Source organism: Lepisma saccharinum, chromosome 14, assembly GCF_977018435.1.
Source record: "Lepisma saccharinum chromosome 14, izLepSacc3.1, whole genome shotgun sequence".
Classification (NCBI taxonomy): domain Eukaryota; kingdom Metazoa; phylum Arthropoda; class Insecta; order Zygentoma; family Lepismatidae; genus Lepisma; species Lepisma saccharinum.
In genome coordinates this window covers 43,176,703-43,196,508 of record NC_139242.1, presented here as the reverse complement: position 1 = coordinate 43,196,508, position 19,806 = coordinate 43,176,703, and the positions used below count along the sequence as shown (strand labels likewise).

The following is a 19,806-nucleotide window of genomic DNA, read 5'->3' as shown; positions in this document are numbered from 1 at the left end:
AGTAGAAAACAAGAATTGTGAAATAAAATAAAGTACAAATGCAAACACAATCTTTTTTCAAAGTGATGGTATTATTTTATTGAGGTGAGTTGGTACGATATGTAATATGGTCAGTTTGTTTGATAAACCAGCTATCGTAATAATCCGCAACCTCCAACAAGGCCATCATTCATGAACCAAAGCTGAGGTTAAGTCAGATTTTTTTAATGACACAGGCAGTTATACAGGGTGTCTCAAAAGTAATATCGCAAACTGACACAGGTGAAAGTACACGATAATAGAAGCAAAAAAGTCTCAGTAAATATGGGTCTGCAAACGAGACGTTTTCGAGATGATCGCGAATGAGTGATTACAGCCGCCACTGACTTCATTGTTTGTAAAGGTCGTCCTAGTTGGTAAAATGCTAATAATGTGTGCGAATGTGTGGGTACAAGCCCTCACTGACTTCAGTGTTTGTAAACGTCGTCCTAGTTGGTAATATACTAATAATACAGTATGAAAAATCAGGAGATCTCATTGCTTTTATTGAACATTCTACTTACTTTATCAAGGAATACAGCACTACTTTAGTATGTTCTACGTTACAATTACTGTACATTCGTACCTGTTAAAGGAGGTGTTCAAAGTGCCGTCCTTCCATCTGGATGCAATACTGTACGCGATTCCGCATTGAGTTTCGAGTTCTTTCGAACACCCACGGATCATTTCGGAATTGGTCACAAGCATGTACAATTCTCTGTTCCAGTTTTTCAACCGTGTCAACGGGAGTGTTGTACACTACGCTTTTGAGATGACCCCAGACACAAAAATCCAAAGGATTTAGATTCGGCGACCATGGAGGCCACGGTACAGGCCCGCCTCGACCTATCCATCTTTGCTGATATCTGCGTGTTAGATGTCGTCTCACAGCAGCAGCAAAATGTGCCGGTGCTCCATCCTGCATGCACCACATATACTCTGACGTAGATCAAGGGGAACATTCTCAACAAATCCTGGAAGATCATGCCGCAAAAACCGAAGGTACATCGGTCCATTGAGTCTTCTTGGAAGAATGTGTGGTGCAATGAGACGATCACCTAGTACCCCTAACCACACATTCAATGAGAAACGTTGCTGATGTGGTGTCTCGTGAACAGCATGTGGGTTTAGTACACTCCAAACATGTTAATTATGAAAATTAGAATACCATCCCGTGTGAACCCCGCTTCGTCTGTAAATAAAATGTTACTTGCAAAACGAGGGTTGAGTACAACCTGTTATTGCATCAACTGACAAAACGTCACTCTAGGAATACAATCCGTATCACTGAGACACTGAACTCGTTGGAGGTGGTAAGGGTAGAGTGAATTGCGATGTTAAATTCTCCGTACACTACTGCGGCTTACTGGCACTTGTGCGGCAATTCTCCTCGTCGAGGTTCCTGGTGAGTGTTCTACTGCTTCCAACACCATGTCCTCAACTTCAGGCGTAATGCGTGCAGGTCTATCTGCTCTCCTATCATCTTCGAAGCTCCCATGTTCTTTGAGGCGATGATGTACGCTAGTAAATGTGCGACTCTCGGGGTGCCTTCGAGCAGGGTATTTTTCTTGGTACAAGCGTGCAGACTCCCGTGCATTGCCATTAGCCAAACCATACACAAAATGCATATCTTCGTTGCTGTAAGGTTCCATTTTCACTACGCAGTCCAGCACAACTGACGTGACTCCCACAGTACGATTAGACGGTGTACTGATTGTATCCATACAACGTCACCTCTCGGAAATGTTCTGTTTGATTACAACGCCACCTCTCGGAAATGTTCTGTTTTGTAAACAAAGAGCAAACCTCGGCCCGCGCAAGGAGTAAAGCACTCGGTGTTTACAAAATGCAATCAATGACGGCTTGTAACCACACATCCGCACACATTATTAGCATTTTACCAACCAGGACGACCTTTACAAACAATGAAATCAGTGGCGGCTTGTAATCACACATTGGCAATTATCTCGAAAACGGCCGTTTGCAGACCCATGTTTACTGAGACTTTTTTGCTTCTATTATCGTGTACTTTCACCTGTGTCAGTTTGCGCTATTACTTATGAGACACCCTGTATGTACGGCATTCTCTCCATTATTATAACTTATTTATTTAGTTACATTTTGATACAGTACACTTTGATTAACTCTCAAGCTTTATGCAATACTTCTCTTGTATGTATAACTGTAAGAAATTCAAGCATTACTATTAATGCCCAACTCTATATTTTCATCAAATTACAAAATTAGTTTTTCCGAGGTCTTGTAAAGTTACCTGGTGTTAACTGCCCAATTTTCTCTTCCGCAGCTCGACCAGATGCACCTGGGCCTCCCCAGCAGAGACTACTACCTGAAGTCGAACAGCCAGGGCGACCTGAAGGCTTACCACCGCTACATGACCGAGGTGGCGGTCCTTCTGGGAGCCAACAGCTCCCAGGCTGCAGATGAGCTTGCCCATGTCATCTTCTTCGAAACAAGGCTGGCGAATGTGAGTAGATCCTAGCAAATAAGTTCGCAAAAGAAAAAGAATATATGATATGGCGGAGTTAGAAAGTTTAATATGCTTCAGTATTCACAAGATTTCCTGCTGCTGGAATGTAAAGTGATATTCAAATATATATATATGCCATTGAACCAGCTACTGTATAATATAAGGTTTGATGTCTATCTTAACTTCAGATCTGATATGTGGATTATAGGTCGGGGTTTAAGAGGGCTTGGGGGAAGGGGTTGTAGCTTCGAGAGACCATTTGGAAAGGGCACTGAACAGGGGGATCCTCTGAAGAAGAATAAAAATGAGAGATGTTTGAGATGTAATATATAACTAATCGTCTATTAAACCAGGGTCGCCGATAAGGGGAAACGGCATTATAACTATCAGTGAATTTGGAATACATAACTCAGTGTATTGTTTGTGATATTATAGTAGTTTCAACAACGTCCTTGCACTTATATATGTGTGCGTGTGGCGGAGGGGTGTCTGGCTTGCATTTCTCCATGGATATTTTTTTGTTCGTTTCGTTTTTCTTGCAGTTCATGAAATTTAGACAAGCACGAATTGAGTTCATTTATTTTGAAAGTTTGCTTTGCATGAAAAAGTAACATAATATGTTGTGCTGGTTTCAACTCTTTTCGTTTTAAAAAAAGCTAGAGCTTTGTACATTTCATTTTTAAGTGTCAAGATTCTGGATGAAGAGTCAAATAGTCTCTGGAATGCCATAGTAGAAATGGGCTAGCAAATTTTTGTATCAGCATATGAAACAAATTCCCTGGTGGAAAGATCGAAAAACTCTTGTCACCATCGGCGTGCATAAGGGGGGGGGGGTTATACCCTCTTTACCCAGTATTCCTAGAAAAGAACGTAAAAGGCAGGAAAAGGGGGCAAAATGAGGACTAGCTACTAAAAAAGTATACGTAAGACCCCCTTTCGGAAATCCTGTCACGATCCCAACCTTTGGAAATTATTTCCAGATTTTTAAGATTCCGAGCAGTCGGAAAATTTCGAATTGATGTGTAATAAGAGATGTGCCGGAAGTTTCTTTGAACAGGTAATTTCCATTCAAGAAAGATGAACACAAGCAATTTGGGGAGACATAGTGTGTAGAATTTTAGTTTTCACAGATTCGAGAAATTCTTAACATTTCGCAAACCGAAAGTTTTGCGCCCCGATTGACAGAATTTTAAAAATATCACACCCCCAACCAAAGTTCGTTTCCCACATCCCAGGTAGGTTCACACCTGGCTGTAAGCAAACGATGAACTAGTACGAGCTCGTATTATAGAGCTGCTTACCAGGGAGGTATTTATAAAATTTGGACCCTTAGGCTATCCTTTGTTTTGGACCCTGCCGACATTATTATTATTATTATTACTATTATTATTATTCACAGAGAAGGTCTCCCCGATGGCATAGTTGTAACGTCGTTGCCTTGTAATCAAGGGTCCGGGTTCGATACCCGGTGGAGGCACATGACACAGTAGTTCGGATCCCACTTTAAACTGTAGGTCCAGTCCCGATTAGCCTTTCTGTGCATAAAGTGGACTTAAAACAACAATTCAATCAATCAATCAATTATTATTCACACACAACTATGTGGGATCGAATACTTGAGTGATATAGCTCACTGATCATTCATCCTCTATTCTAGAGGAACTCGCTACGCATGGTGAGCTTGATGGTAAGGTGCGAGAGGTAATAACTATACACTTGATGGCAAAACACAACACTTGAGTTTAACCCCCTACAGACTGGATCAGCATGGTGAAAGGAAGTGCTCCTTCGAGGTGTCGAACCACGGACTTGGTTAAAACGAAGTGTCCGTTTGTAGTGCAAGTCTGGAAGTCCAGACTTCACTTCCTTTCTCCTAGACTTTTATCTCGTACTTCTGCACCCTATGAATGACTGACTTAGAACTGACCACTGACCTCTCTCTTCCCAGACATTTATTCAGATTCATTTTACTAAGCGCGCAGTGGTAACGTCGTCGCCTTGTAATCAAGGGGTACCAAGTTCGATACCCGGCGGAGGCACATAGTGGTTCGGATCTCACTTCAAACTGTAGGTCCAGTCCCGATTAGCCTTACTGTGCATAAAGTGGACTTAAAATACCAAATCAACCAACCAACCAACCAATCATTTTACTAAGCAAATGTAAAGTCAGATCTCTGACCTCTTCCTGGTTTTCGCCTGTTTACATGTTTACGTTGCTGATGACCAGGAAGAGCTTAAGTAATGTCTGACACTGCATTCTTGATTGGCAAGTTCCTATCTGGAAATGATGGCTGACTAACTGGGATTTGAAAGTTCATTGTATTGATATTTCTAAGATTCTACAGATTGTTACGATGTTTCGTAGCCTATTTCGTTTGCTCAGGCTAAACACGCTTCGAATTTGAAGAATCTAAGTTATTGATACAACGTTCTTTTTGCAAATGATGTAATCAATGTCATAGAAAGTTAAATTTAACCACAAGGAACGTTCAAATAGATTTGTTTTACTCGTTGATTCTACAGGGGATGGACAAAAATATGGAAACACCACGACATCGGAACGGGTGATATCGACCCAATTTTTCCACTTGCAATCGGACGCGGTGCGACATTCTTTTGTTTTGCACTGTGAGATAGGATCCGGGTCTCACTTATTGCACAAAAATTGAGCATCCTCGTGTTCTAACGTCACGGGAGAAAGCTTTTTAATTTTAGGCTACATGTCTACGTTGTTAGGTTAGGCTAGCTAGGTTTAGTTCTGTTAGCCTAAATAATAATTTTTCATTGTATTTATGCTAATGGAACCTAACCTAACAGGCCTAACCTAACTTCGTAGGCATTCCTCGTCTGACGTCAGAACACAAGGTAGCATACTGTTGTGCGGAGAGGAAGAAGACCCGATAGGATCCTATCGGACTGGTAGGAGTCGAGTTGCACTGTAGATAGAGTGCAGTGCAGTTGATACTAAATCATGTCCGAGCTGACAGTGTTTCAAAGAGGGCAAATTGTTAGTGCCCGCCTTGCAGGCGCCTCTGGTACCAAAGTAGCCATGTTATTTGGTGTATTAAGAGGGACTCTATCCAAGATCATGATGATATAATAGTGTTTCCGGAAAGACATCATCAGATAAACACCTGCGTGGACGAAAATGTACACTGAGTGACAGAGACAGAAGAACACTGAGGAGGATTGTGACCATGTTTTGCACGAACAATGATGCAAGATCCCATTATCCACCATCCAGAACTTGAATTTGTTCATTCCTCGGAGACTGCAGGCTGTTTTGGAAGCTAAAGGAGGTCCTGCACCTTATTAGCTACAGCATCCTGGCTTTTCTTTGCAGGTATTTCCATATTTTTGTTCATCCCCTGTACCTCACCATGGGAAATTAGAGGGTCGCATCCATTTCTTTCTGAGTTGAGAGCCTAGTGGCAAATCCCCTCTGCTGTTTACCCGAGAAGTCTCGGGCTAATTTCCGGGAAAGGTAACATTTTTCAAGTGCGGGGATTAGATTTGAAAACTGCAGGCCAGTCTTTTGTAATTATTAATTGCACAAACGTCGTTTTTCTTCCAGGCAACCCTACCGGAAGCCGACCGCCACGACACGAGCGCCATCTACGTGAAGCTGACCCTCGCCGAGCTGCAGGAGGAAGTCCCGGAGATTAATTGGCTGGAGTACCTGAACGCCTTCCTCCACACGAAGGTGAACGAGACGGAGCCGGTCGTCAGCTATGCGATGCCCTACTTCCGGGCGATGGGGAGAGTCCTCAAGGACACGGACCGAAGGTAGAGAGTTCTCAGCATCTGTGTATTTAATCCTGAAGTTAGTCAGCGAACCTACGCTGCCTCGAGCAGCCTCTCTGCTCATACGTTTGAACAACAAATAGCTCTATGTAGGCGGAGCGTTCAGTCCAACTTAAGAATTGACTCGGTTCTTACATGCGCATAAGATATGAGCAGGAGTGTTCCGAAAATATTCTAGCTCTACCGGGACAGAAATTTGAAAAATAAAGTCGTTCTCAATTAGAAGCCGTGGCGGCGATTAGGAGGGGCAGTGACCCTCATTTTTCTTCCCCGCACTATGGTTTCTTAATGCTAAGCCTTGTCTACCAAGAGAAAGTAGACTGTCCTTGCCCCACAGTTTTGGCACCCAATGCCTCTACTGATCAGAAGTGTCGCCAGAATATTGAATTTCCTGTTCTGTATAAGCATTCAGAACGTTAAAAAAAAAAACGTTTAAATTAGCATATATGCACACTGACAAGTCAAAGTTGGACAGCGCTTCGATAAACTACTGTAAATTGTTTCGCCATTATCGCTTAATATTTTGAATTTACGTACGTATCTTGTATGTACGTATACAAGTTTTGCCAAAACGTCAGGAAAACCCAGTCGAAACGCAATTCAAAATTTAGGAAAACAGCTGCTTTTAAAGTTACTTAAAATCACAGGAAGTTCCGAATCAGTTACTGGAAGAGGAAATAAATCCTCATACTTTTTTTTTTTAACGTTGTAGTCTTTATAATTGATTAATCACATTAGTTTTGCATTCTAATCACAAGTTGAAAATATAAATGAGTTAATTAACGTAAAAAAATTATAAAAGCTAAGAAAAAGTACACTATATACATACATACATACAGTCAGTGGCGGCGATTTGGTTCCAAAACTGAGGGGGGGGGCAAGGTGCCGAAAATAGGGGGTAAGGTCAGTTTATTTTCCCTTGGTACATAAGGTTTAGCATAGTGACAAAATTGGCTAAAAGTGAGATGGGCAACTGCCCCAACGCCCCTCTAATCGCCGTCCCTTGACACAGTGCTTTTTTCTGGCGGTAGAAACGGTACGCCGTACCGGCACCTTTTTAAGGTCAGAATAAAACTAATAACATTCTATATTTTGTAAATGAGAAGCGCAGTAGTAAATAATTACGGAGAAACTTTGTACTCATGTTTTCCGCGAAGCTGTTTTTAGTTTTCTATTAATTTCGGTGTCCACTACCACCATCTTCGGTTGATGCCTTGATACGAGACGCAAGGTTTAACTAGAGTTCTTGCCACGAAAACAGTCCAGTCAAGGTCACGCCACCTACCTACTGTTTTGCCAATGAGCTACCATTTCAACCGACGAAATCAACAGCTTACCTACAATGCGAGAAGTGTTGACTGTAAAGTCCCGGAAGACCAGGGGTGTGGAGGAAGCAAGGGGAAGCCCCGACCTTGACTGGACTGTTTTTGTGACGAGAGCTATAGGCAAGGTCCTGGAGGTTGTTTATTGATTTTTAACTTTCTTGGCCTATAATTCCAAGTAGACAACTGCACTCATGCGAATTTTAAAACAATGTACATATTATGCGTAGAATCTTGCAGTTAATGGGACGACCTTTTTGGAAACTAAACTTGATGCAATTTTTTCCCAGGATAATCCACAATTATGTCCTGTGGCGACTGGCAATGGACATCATGACCCACATGATCGACGACTACCAGCAGAAGAAGATCGAGTTCCACAAAATCCTCCTGGGGATTCTGTCCGAGAGGAACCGCTGGAGCCAGTGCGTGGATTGGACCAATAAGAAGCTGGGGATGGCTGTAGGAGCCCTCTTCATAAGGGACAACTTCAACCACGAAAGCAAGGTACGTTCTTTTTTCCCATTCGATTAGCTCACTTTCGAAACTTGATTCCAAAATTACAACAAGGATAGATCAACAATATTATCAGTGACGGAGCTAGAGTGAGTCAGAGGGACGGACACCCCCACCCCATCCGCTTCTTTACCGTTCCCTAACAAACAAGAAAAACAAGACAATACGTTATGCATTTTTTATGGTATTGAGTGTATATTAAATGGGACTGTCTCACCAAAATACCCTCTTCCCCAACTCTGCCACTCCACTCATTCTTTTTGGTGCCACCACATTAATTATACTGAACTATGGTTGGTTTGTACGTGGCATTGAAAGAGCTTTGTACAGTTCAAGTCACCGAGCTCAAATTCACCGTTAGTATTGTATAATTCTCTGTGAGTGAGGCTTGGGTTGGGTGTTGTCAGTGAGTGTTTTTGAGTGTCCTTTCATCCATTTTATCTCATCACCAATCATTCTCATCCTCGCGATTAGCCAAAAGTGGCAGAAATGCGAAGTACTCATAGAAAAGTAAATGCATCATCTGAAACAAAAAAATGCATAAAGTCTGTAGCTAAGATCAAATGTTTAAGTGAATAATCGATAAAGACACAGGGAGGTAAAGATGTACGTACTTTGATGTTACCTTTGCGATATACAAAAATGCATCAAACTGTAAACCTGATTCTTCGCAGAAGCCATAAACACACTTCAGTGATCAATTGATGGATTTCTGGTGTATCAATACATATGATGCATTTAGTTTTCTGTGTGTAAAATAAACTATATCAACCAATAAAGGTACCCATAGATGAAAACTGACATTTCGGTCAATGCTCATTGGATATTTTGCAAGGTTCGTCGCGCTAACTACTTCCATCAATCCCTTACCGATACATTCCCCCTTACAGGAGACTGCTCTGGAGATGATCCACAATATCCGGGAGGCGTTCAACGAGCTGCTGGCGGAGAACGACTGGATGGACGACGAGACCCGCGCCGTTGCCAAGGAGAAGGCGGACGCCATGAACGAGAGGATCGGGTACCCTGAGCTGCTTCTGGACCCGGAGGAACTCGCCAAGGAGTACGTCATGGTACGTACAGATAAAAGCAATAGATAATTGATAATGCCCAATTAACATTGCACACAATCAGAATGTGTGCATGTACCTGTTAGAAAAACAGTAATTTCTAGGTTATGCATTTCGCCTCAAGCTGCACTTATCTTTAAGCCGAATATTGAGGCACATAAAGTTTATTAAAATATTATTAATAAATGTGTTTTGACTCTCTTGCATTTCTTATGGAAAACGAAAATGATCGGTCTTAAAATTAATCAGAGAAACATTTTGGAATTTTCCGACACACCAGTTTTTGTTGAACTTTATTCTTTCCATCAAAGATCTTTGTGCATCTATATTAAGTAACTTGTTCGTAGAGTACTTAAAAAAATCATAAGTGCCCTTGTAAAATTCCAACTTTCGTTTCATATCCGACCAGTCACTTCTTCTCATTTGGTTCTTCGGGCTTCGTGAAGAAAACTGTTCCCATCGTTCATATTTTCTTCCATGATTTATTTTTAAAAATCGTACTATTTGAAGCAAGACTCTCGTCTGGTAACCCGTTGTCCCCTCCCCTGGAAATAAAATTCTATCCAGGAGTCTGTTTTGAGCAGTTCGAGCAAAATTTAATCCATTCCCTTTTCTGTTTCAGTTAAACGTATCGGAGGATCACTTCCTGGAGAACATCCTCAACATATTTCGATACGACGCCTACCACAATCTACAGAAGCTCCGGCAACCGGTCAACAAAGACAAGTGGTCGACTCAGCCCGCAGTTGTGAACGCCTTCTATAATCCCAACAGGAATGACATAGGTGAGAGTGAGACACTTAGAAGCTCTCAAAATGTTTGAGAATATCACATAGACAAAAATGTGGTTCTTTAAATAATTCAGTTGTAGTAGGGCGATTTAAGGGCATGAGAACCGTTAATAAATATGATAGATTACTGTACCTAGCGGTATTCTTGATTTTAACGAAAAAGTGATAAGAACAACAATTAAAGATCTTATTCAGAGTGTAAAATAAAAAGAATGATAAATAGCCGAGAAACAAGCGATATTAAAATATGATTTCCACCATTTTGAATCCATATGGCGGCTAAGCGCCAAAATGAATCACACAGTTTCTAGACAATTTATATGTGCTCTCTCCAGTGATGCTAACAATGATCAAATTAGAAGTGTCAATTTTGAAAATGGGTTCAAATTTATGAATTAAATTTTGGGAGGTTAGATAACTTAATAAATATTTGAGCAGACAGGATACAATTTAAACAGCTTTACGACATGCCTATGGTCCATGAACTGGAGAAAGGCCAACCTCTCAAAGCAATTTATTCAGGAGTTACAGCTTGCTACTGGCCCCGTGCCGGAGTGGTTACCAGATCGCGCTACGACGCCAGGGGTCCCTGGTTCGAATCACAGCCTGGGCATGGATGTTTGTGAGTGTCCATTCATCAATATCATCACTCATCCCCATCTTCGCAAATTAGCCAAAAGTGGCACAAAAGCCAAGTAAAATATAGCAAATAAATAAGTTACAGTTTGCTAAAATTTGAAGCAAATTTGCCGCGGCATTGAAAAAGTGACCTTCACACAAGCAGCCCTGGAGTCCCAGCCAAACTACATATGAATTTGTAACTGTAATGTCTCTTGTAGGATACGTATGCACAACCTGTAGAAGTTTCGTCAAAATTGAAGAGGATTGAGCAGGGAGCAGATCTGAATTTAGGCCACTTGACACGGAATGACCCATATGTTAATCCAGTATTTATAAATTATATTATATTTTGAAAATTAAGGCAAAATGTTTCAAGTACTTCTTACATTTTTTTAATATGTACTCGAAAATTGCTGTTATTGTCTTTTTCCGGAACTGTCTCAAACGAAAACTGTTAATCCAAATCTTGGTCAGCTTTCTAGCTGTCCCTCTCTGCCCGCGTGCATACATACACTAAGGGCAACCGCACACCGGATCCGACAGGACGCGACACGACGCGACGAGTCACAAAGCGACAACAAGGATAATATTTTATTAGTTAGCTAAAATCTGATACCAGATTTCGGCAATGTACGCAATAGGTCTAGGTCTATATTTTATAATTAGGAAGCAGGTTAACGGTACATAGCAGTTTACAGCTGAATCAATACATCAATGTAGGCTACAATTTATGTATTATTAATGTATTATTTTATATGTTGTGAATCGAGTGTTTGTATTACCTTAAAAACAGTGGCGGCCGGCGGCTACTATGATGGATAGTGTCAACGTGATAAAGATATCGAAAGAATAAAAACTCCTCAATGCCCCCCGCACCCTCTTTGTGGTTGCGCTACTGGCCAAGATGTTTAACTTTTAATTTATCTTCATTTGGTGTGTGTAATAAGTAACAAAGCACTAATACGATTAATCTTCACTCACTAACCTATCTTTTATACACTACAGGACCTTTCCCTAAAAACTGAACAATTACAGGAGGAAGGGGAAAACAAATCCTCTCACCTTCTTCTCCCCCAATGCACACGTATTCCAACTGGACGTCGAAAATATCCTAGATAATTGTTGTAAATGAAATGTCAAACAAAACTTGCATTACCATAGGATTTATTACTTTATAAAAAATATAAAAGTCTGGATGGCCCTTCATTTAACTTTGGATAAATACTACGTTCGTTTTTCAAAAGTAGGCAGAACCTTTCTCAAGAATTACTTCCCAACGGGTCTTACAAACCAATATTTAGCGATTTATCTCTAAATGTACCCTAGTCGTGCCAAGCGAAAACGGGCTCGTCTGGTGTCTTATGGCTACCCCTCCTTCTCTTCCCACCACCTTGTTCCCCGCTGAGACGATTTCAACCCTCTGCACATGTGCCAACTTGGTTAGGCCAGCTCTTGGACGGTCCAGACCGTTGCCTCGCGGTTGGTACGAAACAGCTGGCGATGCAGCGAGGAGGTTGGGGCGGTCCTCAGCTTGACCGATTGCGAGATTCGAATCTCCTTGTATGTAAATTATAAATGTATTAATTTAACAATACTTTGGCGAGGTGTGAGTTTCTTCTGAGGGTAGTGCCATGGCACGGCGGCTCTGCCCTTCGAGCTGCCGCTGCTTAAAAGTATTGCTTACGTCACTAACATGACTTTTATACTTTGAACTGCACCAGTGGTGTATTCTCCCATGTTATCTGGTTCACCTCCAGGAAACTAACTTTTTAAATATAGCTATCGCCGGAAAATTCGAAGCTGTCGGACTTCTATTATTATTCTATTTCTATGTAATAAATATGCACAATAAATAAGAATTGTTGCGGTAAACCGGGTGAAATTTTCGGAATACGCCACTGAACAGCACAATTTCCGACAACGTACGCACAATATTACGCCTACGGACATACAAATCACAATAAACATTATTCTCCCCTTAAATAAAGGAATTATTGGTAGTTAGAGGTTAGAAATCAATGTAACCAGCATTAGCAATCATCTACGTTCAGAAATTCTTAAAAGTCGTATCTCGGACAGGATGAACACAAACATTTTGTGCCCAACATTAATCTAGTCATCCATATTTTCTGTCTCTCCGATCTCCTGTGTCATCTCCTTGCGATGCGATGCCAAATTCCCCAGACATTCGCAAACCGTCGCAACGTAACTCGAGTCAAATGTTTCGTCCGGTGTGCGGCTGCCCATAAGAACCCCATGTTAAACCTTCGCCGAGTCGTTTGTAACAAAAATGACTCGTCGGGTTGGATCCGGTGTCCGACTGGCTTTAATGTGTGTGTTTGTATCTCGTACATACCTAGAATTAATGAGGAACACCCTGGAATAGATTTATTATGATTTATAATGTTTTATAAGCATTCAATTATCAGTTTTTCTAGGTTATTGATTTTTCAAAAATGTTTGAACATTTTATAATCAAATAAGAAAGACTTAAATTTTTCCACAGTTTGTTATGCCCTTTTTCTCTTTTATCTCCTAGTTCTGCCACTGTAAATAACTGTTGGTCCTGCTTTCTTTTTCAGTTTTCCCAGCCGGTATTCTGCAGCCTTTGTTCTACAGCCAACACTTTCCAAAATCCTTAAATTACGGAGGTATTGGTGTAGTCATTGGACATGAAATTACACATGGATTTGATGATAAAGGTACGTTGCCTACATCTTTTATTAATTTTGAAATTCTTACTTACATTGAAAGTTTAGTGAATTCTTCGTGTTCATGGCATAATTGCAAAATGTGTATGCAGAATATATAATATAATAAGAATACTTATGTGTTGTAACACTCCCATAAACTTTCAATGGAACCGTTACAACCCAGAAGTGTACAATACTGTATCTTGAGCTCTCGTTCCCAAGTATTCACTTTACATAAAAATTAAGCTTGTGTGGTATCATAATGTTTTTTTGGAAGAATAAACACTTGCAGTTGTTTTGATTCATCATTAGACAAATATTATTATTATACACTTAATGCTTAATGTCTAGAAGATGGGGTTTTCATAGGGAGTTGTAATTCTGAAGGCATATAACATGTGTATGTGACAGTTAGCCTACATGGTATCAGTTGTCTAGAAGTGTCAGCTGAGTGTCGGATCCGTGAATATGTTTAATTGATTTTATTTGATGTGCGATTTACAAAGTTCAGTTGCAGCACGTATATAATGAAAGTAATAATGCAACTGTTTAGGTTAAAAACTGGAATATGTCATTGTTATTTTGCACGAGACTTTTGGTAAAGGTTTCAAGCAACCGTAATATCTTATTTGTCTTGTTCTCAAACTTCAACGACCTAAGTTTCTATAAACACTACTCATTATGAATCATGACACTGCGCGATGCTGCACCAATGAAAGGTACATCCTTCCTACTCATCTGATTACGATCTTTATGCCAAAACTTGTACTTGTATTGTCATAGTTTTATTCTCTTCGGGTAATCGTGATGATGAAGGAAAATATTATTATATAAAATTAATTAACAAACACAAAGAAATATCCTTAGCAGGACTCGAATCCACAGGTCAATTCGGAGAGATCGTAAGTCAAGCTCTCGGCGAGGACACCGTCAAGGTGCAAGAGCTACAATTAGGAGACGCTTGTACGGTCATGGACACTTCTGGGTTGTAACAACCACACTGACTTTCAATGGGATCATTACAACCCAGAAGTGTCCGTTACTGTACATCAGATAGGAGAGAGAGATGCTGTAGGGTAATCACGGGAAGTCATGTTAAAAGCAAAGCACTATCAATGAAGCCCACTAAACGCACGACCATGAAATTAGGCGCGCTGTTGCCACGTCGGAGCAGTACCCTGTGTGTTAGGAGGTTTAAGAAAATGAAAGATCTCGTTGTAGAATTGTAGAGTTGTTTTTTGTAATTCATGTGATGCACACGGACAGCATTTGCTGGAAAGGTCAGGGATGACACAAAAGTGGCCCGGAGGGAGGGAGGTCGGTCTGACGCTTGAACTAGGCAACGCAGCCCGGTTGACGTTGCCACACAGTGCGCGGGAACCAGCGACTTTTATCCACTGTCGCTTTGCTTTTCCCATATGTGGCACCAGCGCAATTCTGCCCATTTTCATGGCCGTGCGTTTAGTGATCATTTCATCAGAAACATCCCAATTAATAATAAATAGTTCCCACTGAGTGATTCCTTTAGTGTCATTGTCTGGCGGGCAGTGTCAGGATTGTATGGTGGATGTGGGAGAAACATACTTTTTCAGAATGCTCATTACTGCACGGACATTATGAGACCTCCCATTTCGTTCAAAAATGTAGCTGATATTCGGCATGATCTACTATCTTCTTCCATTCCAAAGTAGAGTTTTTCCAGAACAGAAACAGGTTAGCCAGTGAACGTAAGAGCAACTTTCTACGCTTAAATCCGACTCACAGTTGTGACCATCAGATCGGTTGCATCATCCAACTGGTCACAGTGTGCAAAACTTTAAAAATGACAATCGTATGAATGTACGGATGCTATACCACCATTTTGTATCCAGGTGTACGTACGTGGTACAGGGTCAACGAAGTTAGTAATAAGGTCTGTTTTATACAACGTATATTGATACACTTGTAAGTTGAATTGTATCTTCTGCAAATATGTTGTATAAAGAAACAAACTGGCGGAGTACTAATTGAGATGACTGTACAGTACATCAGCACTTGACTCACTCACAATGTCTGTTTCGACAATCCCTAGTTAATGTTTAATTGAGGGAAATGCTGCATATTGTGTTCTTATGTTGACAGGGCGGCAGTTCGACAAGGACGGAAACATGATGCAATGGTGGAACAACGCCACGGTTCAGGCTTTCCGAGAGAGGGCGCAGTGCATCATAGACCAGTACTCCAAGTACAAGCTTCACGAGGTCGATCTCTTCGTCAATGGGCGAATGACCCAAGGGGAGAATATCGCAGATAACGGAGGCCTCAAACAATCTTTTAGGGTAAGTAAGCTATCTAACAACTTCTTGATGTAACACACAACATCAACATCACTCGCTCTTTTCTAATCTTCAACTATTCCCTGCTCTTTTTGTAACTGACAAATTTTTCGGCAACTTTTTTCTAGTTTGCTTAGGATGAAATCGAAATATAAAGCACACCTACCTATTCAATTAATTACCAATGAACAACAATAACTCCTTGAAATATATATATATATATATATATATATATATATATATATATAAATACATTTTCTATTCATGAAAAATAGAGATATACCCATAAAGGCAATGTTAATTTAGACTACTTTTCTTCTACTTCTTTTGTTTTAGGTCCACTTTATGCACAGATAAGCTAATCGGGACTGGACCTACAGTTTAATGTGGGATCTACCGGGTATCGAACAATTTGATTTCAAGGCGAAATGTTTAATTTAGAAAATTCTTTTTGATAATAATAGTGCAAAATTACTAATGTGGATGCTGTATTTACGTGGTTCAACTCATATTCCCACATAAATATACTTCCCGTTTTCTGTTCTCTCAGAGTGGTTAGCACATCGCGCTACGATGCCAGGGGTGCCGGATTCGAATCCTGGCCTGGGCATGGATGTTTGTGAGTGTCCATTCATCAAGTTCATTATATCATCACTCATCCTCATCTTCGCAAATTAGCCGAAAGGAGCACAAGAAGCGAAGTAAAATAAAGCAATTCAATCAATCAATCAATCAATCAGAGTTAAGGCAAGATCAATTTCTCCAGCAAAATTTAGTGCGACATTCTTGTTAGGGTGCCTTGAAGCCTTGCCTTCGGCCAGGCGCGGATCCACGAAAAAGGACAGGGGAACAAAGTCTTGTATCTTTGTTTTGTCATTTGCACAGCTAATGTTAGGTTTATATCGACAATAACATGAATTACGATAGTGATGTAAGGACGGGGAATTCTTTGTGAGTGTCCCTTTATCATATACTCATTCATCCAAATCTTCGTGGTAAGCCAAAAGTGGCAGAACAGCGAAGTAAAATAAACCAAATCAATTAATCAATTTTCGCTGTGCAATACGCTGATCTATTCAGCTGTGTTCGTGTTTGCAACGCATGTGAACAATGGCAATGTAGTTAGAATATATCTTCGACCTCATGAGGTCTCAACCGGAAATCGCTCTCCTCATTTGTCATTTCTGAATCCGCAACTGTCCACGACACAACCAAGAATTCCCTGCTAATAGTATATATTATCCTTGACACAACTGTCGCTCTTCTGAAGTCACTATTTTGATAACTTAAAGAAGATAACGTTGGTATTGTTTTGAAAACAACGAACTCTTGAATCTTTCCAGGCTTACCGGAAGTGGGTTGAGAAGCACGGCGAGGAACCGAAACTCCCAGGCATCAACCTCAGCCACGATCAGCTGTTCTTCCTCAACTACGCGCAGATCTGGTGCGGTTCCATGAGACCGGAAGATGCGCTAACGAAGATCCGCTCCTCGGTTCATCCTCCGGGTCCCATCCGAGTCCTGGGTCCTCTCTCAAACTCTCTGGACTTCGCGAAAGCTTACAACTGTCCCGTTGGATCTCCAATGAATCCGGAAAGGAAGTGTTCAGTCTGGTAAGAGCATGAGATGTACGTCACTCTGTAAATGGTTAGTTGCTCTGGCTAGGTGTTTCTTGTTTATTAAAAAATGGGAAATCTAATGTCGCACTTTGCTCTGCCTAGACAGAAATAAACACATTACAGATTTAACTGTCATACAACACCAAAAACGAACGTCACGTTCTGGATTCACGAAACCATTAACAGCAATCAATCTTGTAGGTTCAAGTGATTCAGACTAGAGAAGCAAAACTGTGAAAATATGTCTTGGCAATATAGCAGTTGTAATCAGGAACACAAGACAATTATACGAATGTTTTTTGAGTGTGCTCCCTGTACATTGAGCTACAGTTCAAAGCACAATAAAAGGAACAGGCTCGAATCTAATGATGTTAGTGATGTTATATTTTTATAGGATACCTATAAGACAAGACTAGCTATCTACATCTTCACGAGGAGTTGTTGAAGTAAGTTTGGTGAGGAAAATTGCACATATCTACAAGAGACTGTTCAGAAAAGAGGATCTAAACATTTTCTGAATAACTAAATGACACTATTTCGTGTACGTATATTAGAGTTGTAATAATACAGTTACGACGAAGTGTGATAACTTGAAGTCTGACAATGTTTGCCTCAAATTGTTTTGAAAAGTGAACACTGCTTTAGAAATCTTCAATGGAGATTGATTAAATTAACTTGTACATAGTTTAATATTATGGTACGAGGATTATATTTGATTGGAAATATACATTTACTAATTTGAATAAGTTAGAAGAAAGAAGTAGGCTACCAGACAATGCTAAAAAAAGAATAACGAACAGCTTTGTATTTTAAACAAAAGTATTGTAATGTTTGTCTGTTTTATATGTATTTTACTCATAGTAACATTACAGTAACTGGTGTCCAAAGTTAATGTGATTCCTTGTATGTAACATACTTCCTCCAATGTCGTAGAAATCAAACGTTTGAGTAGATTTAATAACAAAGATACGTGACATATGTACTTCTTTGGTAATGAATTATGAGGGCAGAAAATTGAGCTACGAATTATACAGTTGCACCAAAAAGAGGGTGGGAAACATGTACAAAAATATAATACACTTTTATGTTAGCATGATTTGTTGAAAACGTAATACTGTAATTAAAATTGAAAAGCCTTGTAAGGCTAATAGATAGTTTTCTTTCTGTTTCAATATTAGCATGAGTTTAATGGAGATAAAACACTGATGGAACTATACTACTATCAGTGATATGATTGGCTTGGAATAAGTTGATGTTGTCCTTCAGTTTATCATATTTGCGAAGGTAATTAATTTTTCTGTGTTTCTCTAACAAAATGTTGATGCAAATTTATTGCAAAAATTCCAACTGAACTGGTCTTTCAGCTAAACTGTTTTTTGTATTTTTCTCCTTAGAAATGCCCAAGAGTAACAAGAATTTAGATACTTGATGGGTGTTACCGATGTGTCTGAAATCCTCTCCTGCTACCGGAAATACTGATTATCATCTTCAAACATTTCTGCAAAGTTGATACAACAATATATATGTGTGTGTATGCTTTGTATATGCTACATATATATTAAAAACAGGGGAAAAGGCAACAAGGCAACATACCCATAGCTGATTCATGAACTTGTATTTTTCATTCGTGACGTCAACTCTGAAGGCCTTTAAGTGACAGTTTATAGGCTATCTAAGAATATTCAACAATGTGTAAAAGGAGCGGAAATTAGTATAGCTACTTGTAAGTGAAATATGCAATTATTCGTTTTGACAAGAAAGGAATATTGTAGCAAATCAATTGTTTTATAAGTTCTGTTGATGTAAGTGCTTCTGTGTCACTCAGTGGTCTGCACAGAGACAAACGTAAACTTTCAGTGAATCAAAGGAAGTCAGCGTCAACGCCATCAACAAATATTACTAAATGGTTTTGCTGTTAGTATTTACTTTATCCTTTATATATATATACACATACATATATTTTTACGGTCAGTTTTTAGATTAGAACCGAACACTGAGCAAAGCGTGGCGTTGCAATTACAGATGAAACTAGTCTAAAACACAATAATTTTGTAAATAAAACTATTTCTTCAGCGAACACAAATATGCTGAACACAATGAAGTAAATAGCTATGCGATTGAGAATTTTTAATACCAATCAAATTATCCATATTTTCTTTAAGGATCAAATATTTATGTACGAGTTGAAGTCTTTAAAAGGGAGTTTTTCTCCAAAGTCTCTGTAGGCATTTGTTCAAAATTTTCAACTATCTTGGCATTTTGACTCAAATAGGACTCTTTACAAGCCTCAACACAAATATAAAGGAAATATATAACATGGCAAGACTATCAGACATCAGGAAGATTTTGAAATTGCAAGAACAGGCTGAATTATAGTTCTACCAAATTAATGAGAAAGGAAATGTTCGAATGGTAGAACTTGGATAAGCGTAAAATGTCAAGAATATTATATCACTCGGTATCGAAGGTTAGAGCAGAAAAAGGACTGAAATTTGAAGTGACCTGCACGGTGAGGTTGGAGGTGGAAAAGGGGGGAAGGGTGTTAATGTC

General features: G+C 39.8%; 1 protein-coding gene across 2 annotated transcripts in view; it reads left to right on the top strand.

The window, feature by feature from the left end:
- Window positions 1-18,956, top strand: part of LOC145998820 (neprilysin-1-like) — a 47,976-nt gene extending 29,020 nt beyond the window's left edge. Inside the window, exons 6-14 of one of the 2 annotated variants that reach the window (XM_083135470.1) lie at window positions 2,324-2,503; window positions 6,081-6,292; window positions 7,923-8,139; window positions 9,039-9,221; window positions 9,841-10,003; window positions 13,213-13,332; window positions 15,445-15,641; window positions 16,982-17,250; window positions 18,651-18,956. In XM_083135470.1, coding sequence (XP_082991596.1) covers window positions 2,324-2,503; window positions 6,081-6,292; window positions 7,923-8,139; window positions 9,039-9,221; window positions 9,841-10,003; window positions 13,213-13,332; window positions 15,445-15,641; window positions 16,982-17,250; window position 18,651 — 1,542 coding nt within the window. In that variant the 3' untranslated portion in view covers window positions 18,652-18,956. Of the gene's footprint in view, window positions 1-2,323; window positions 2,504-6,080; window positions 6,293-7,922; window positions 8,140-9,038; window positions 9,222-9,840; window positions 10,004-13,212; window positions 13,333-15,444; window positions 15,642-16,981; window positions 17,255-18,650 lie in introns of those variants that run through there. The other variant, XM_083135469.1, reaches the window with a different exon arrangement.
- Window positions 18,957-19,806: the final 850 nt, after the last annotated feature.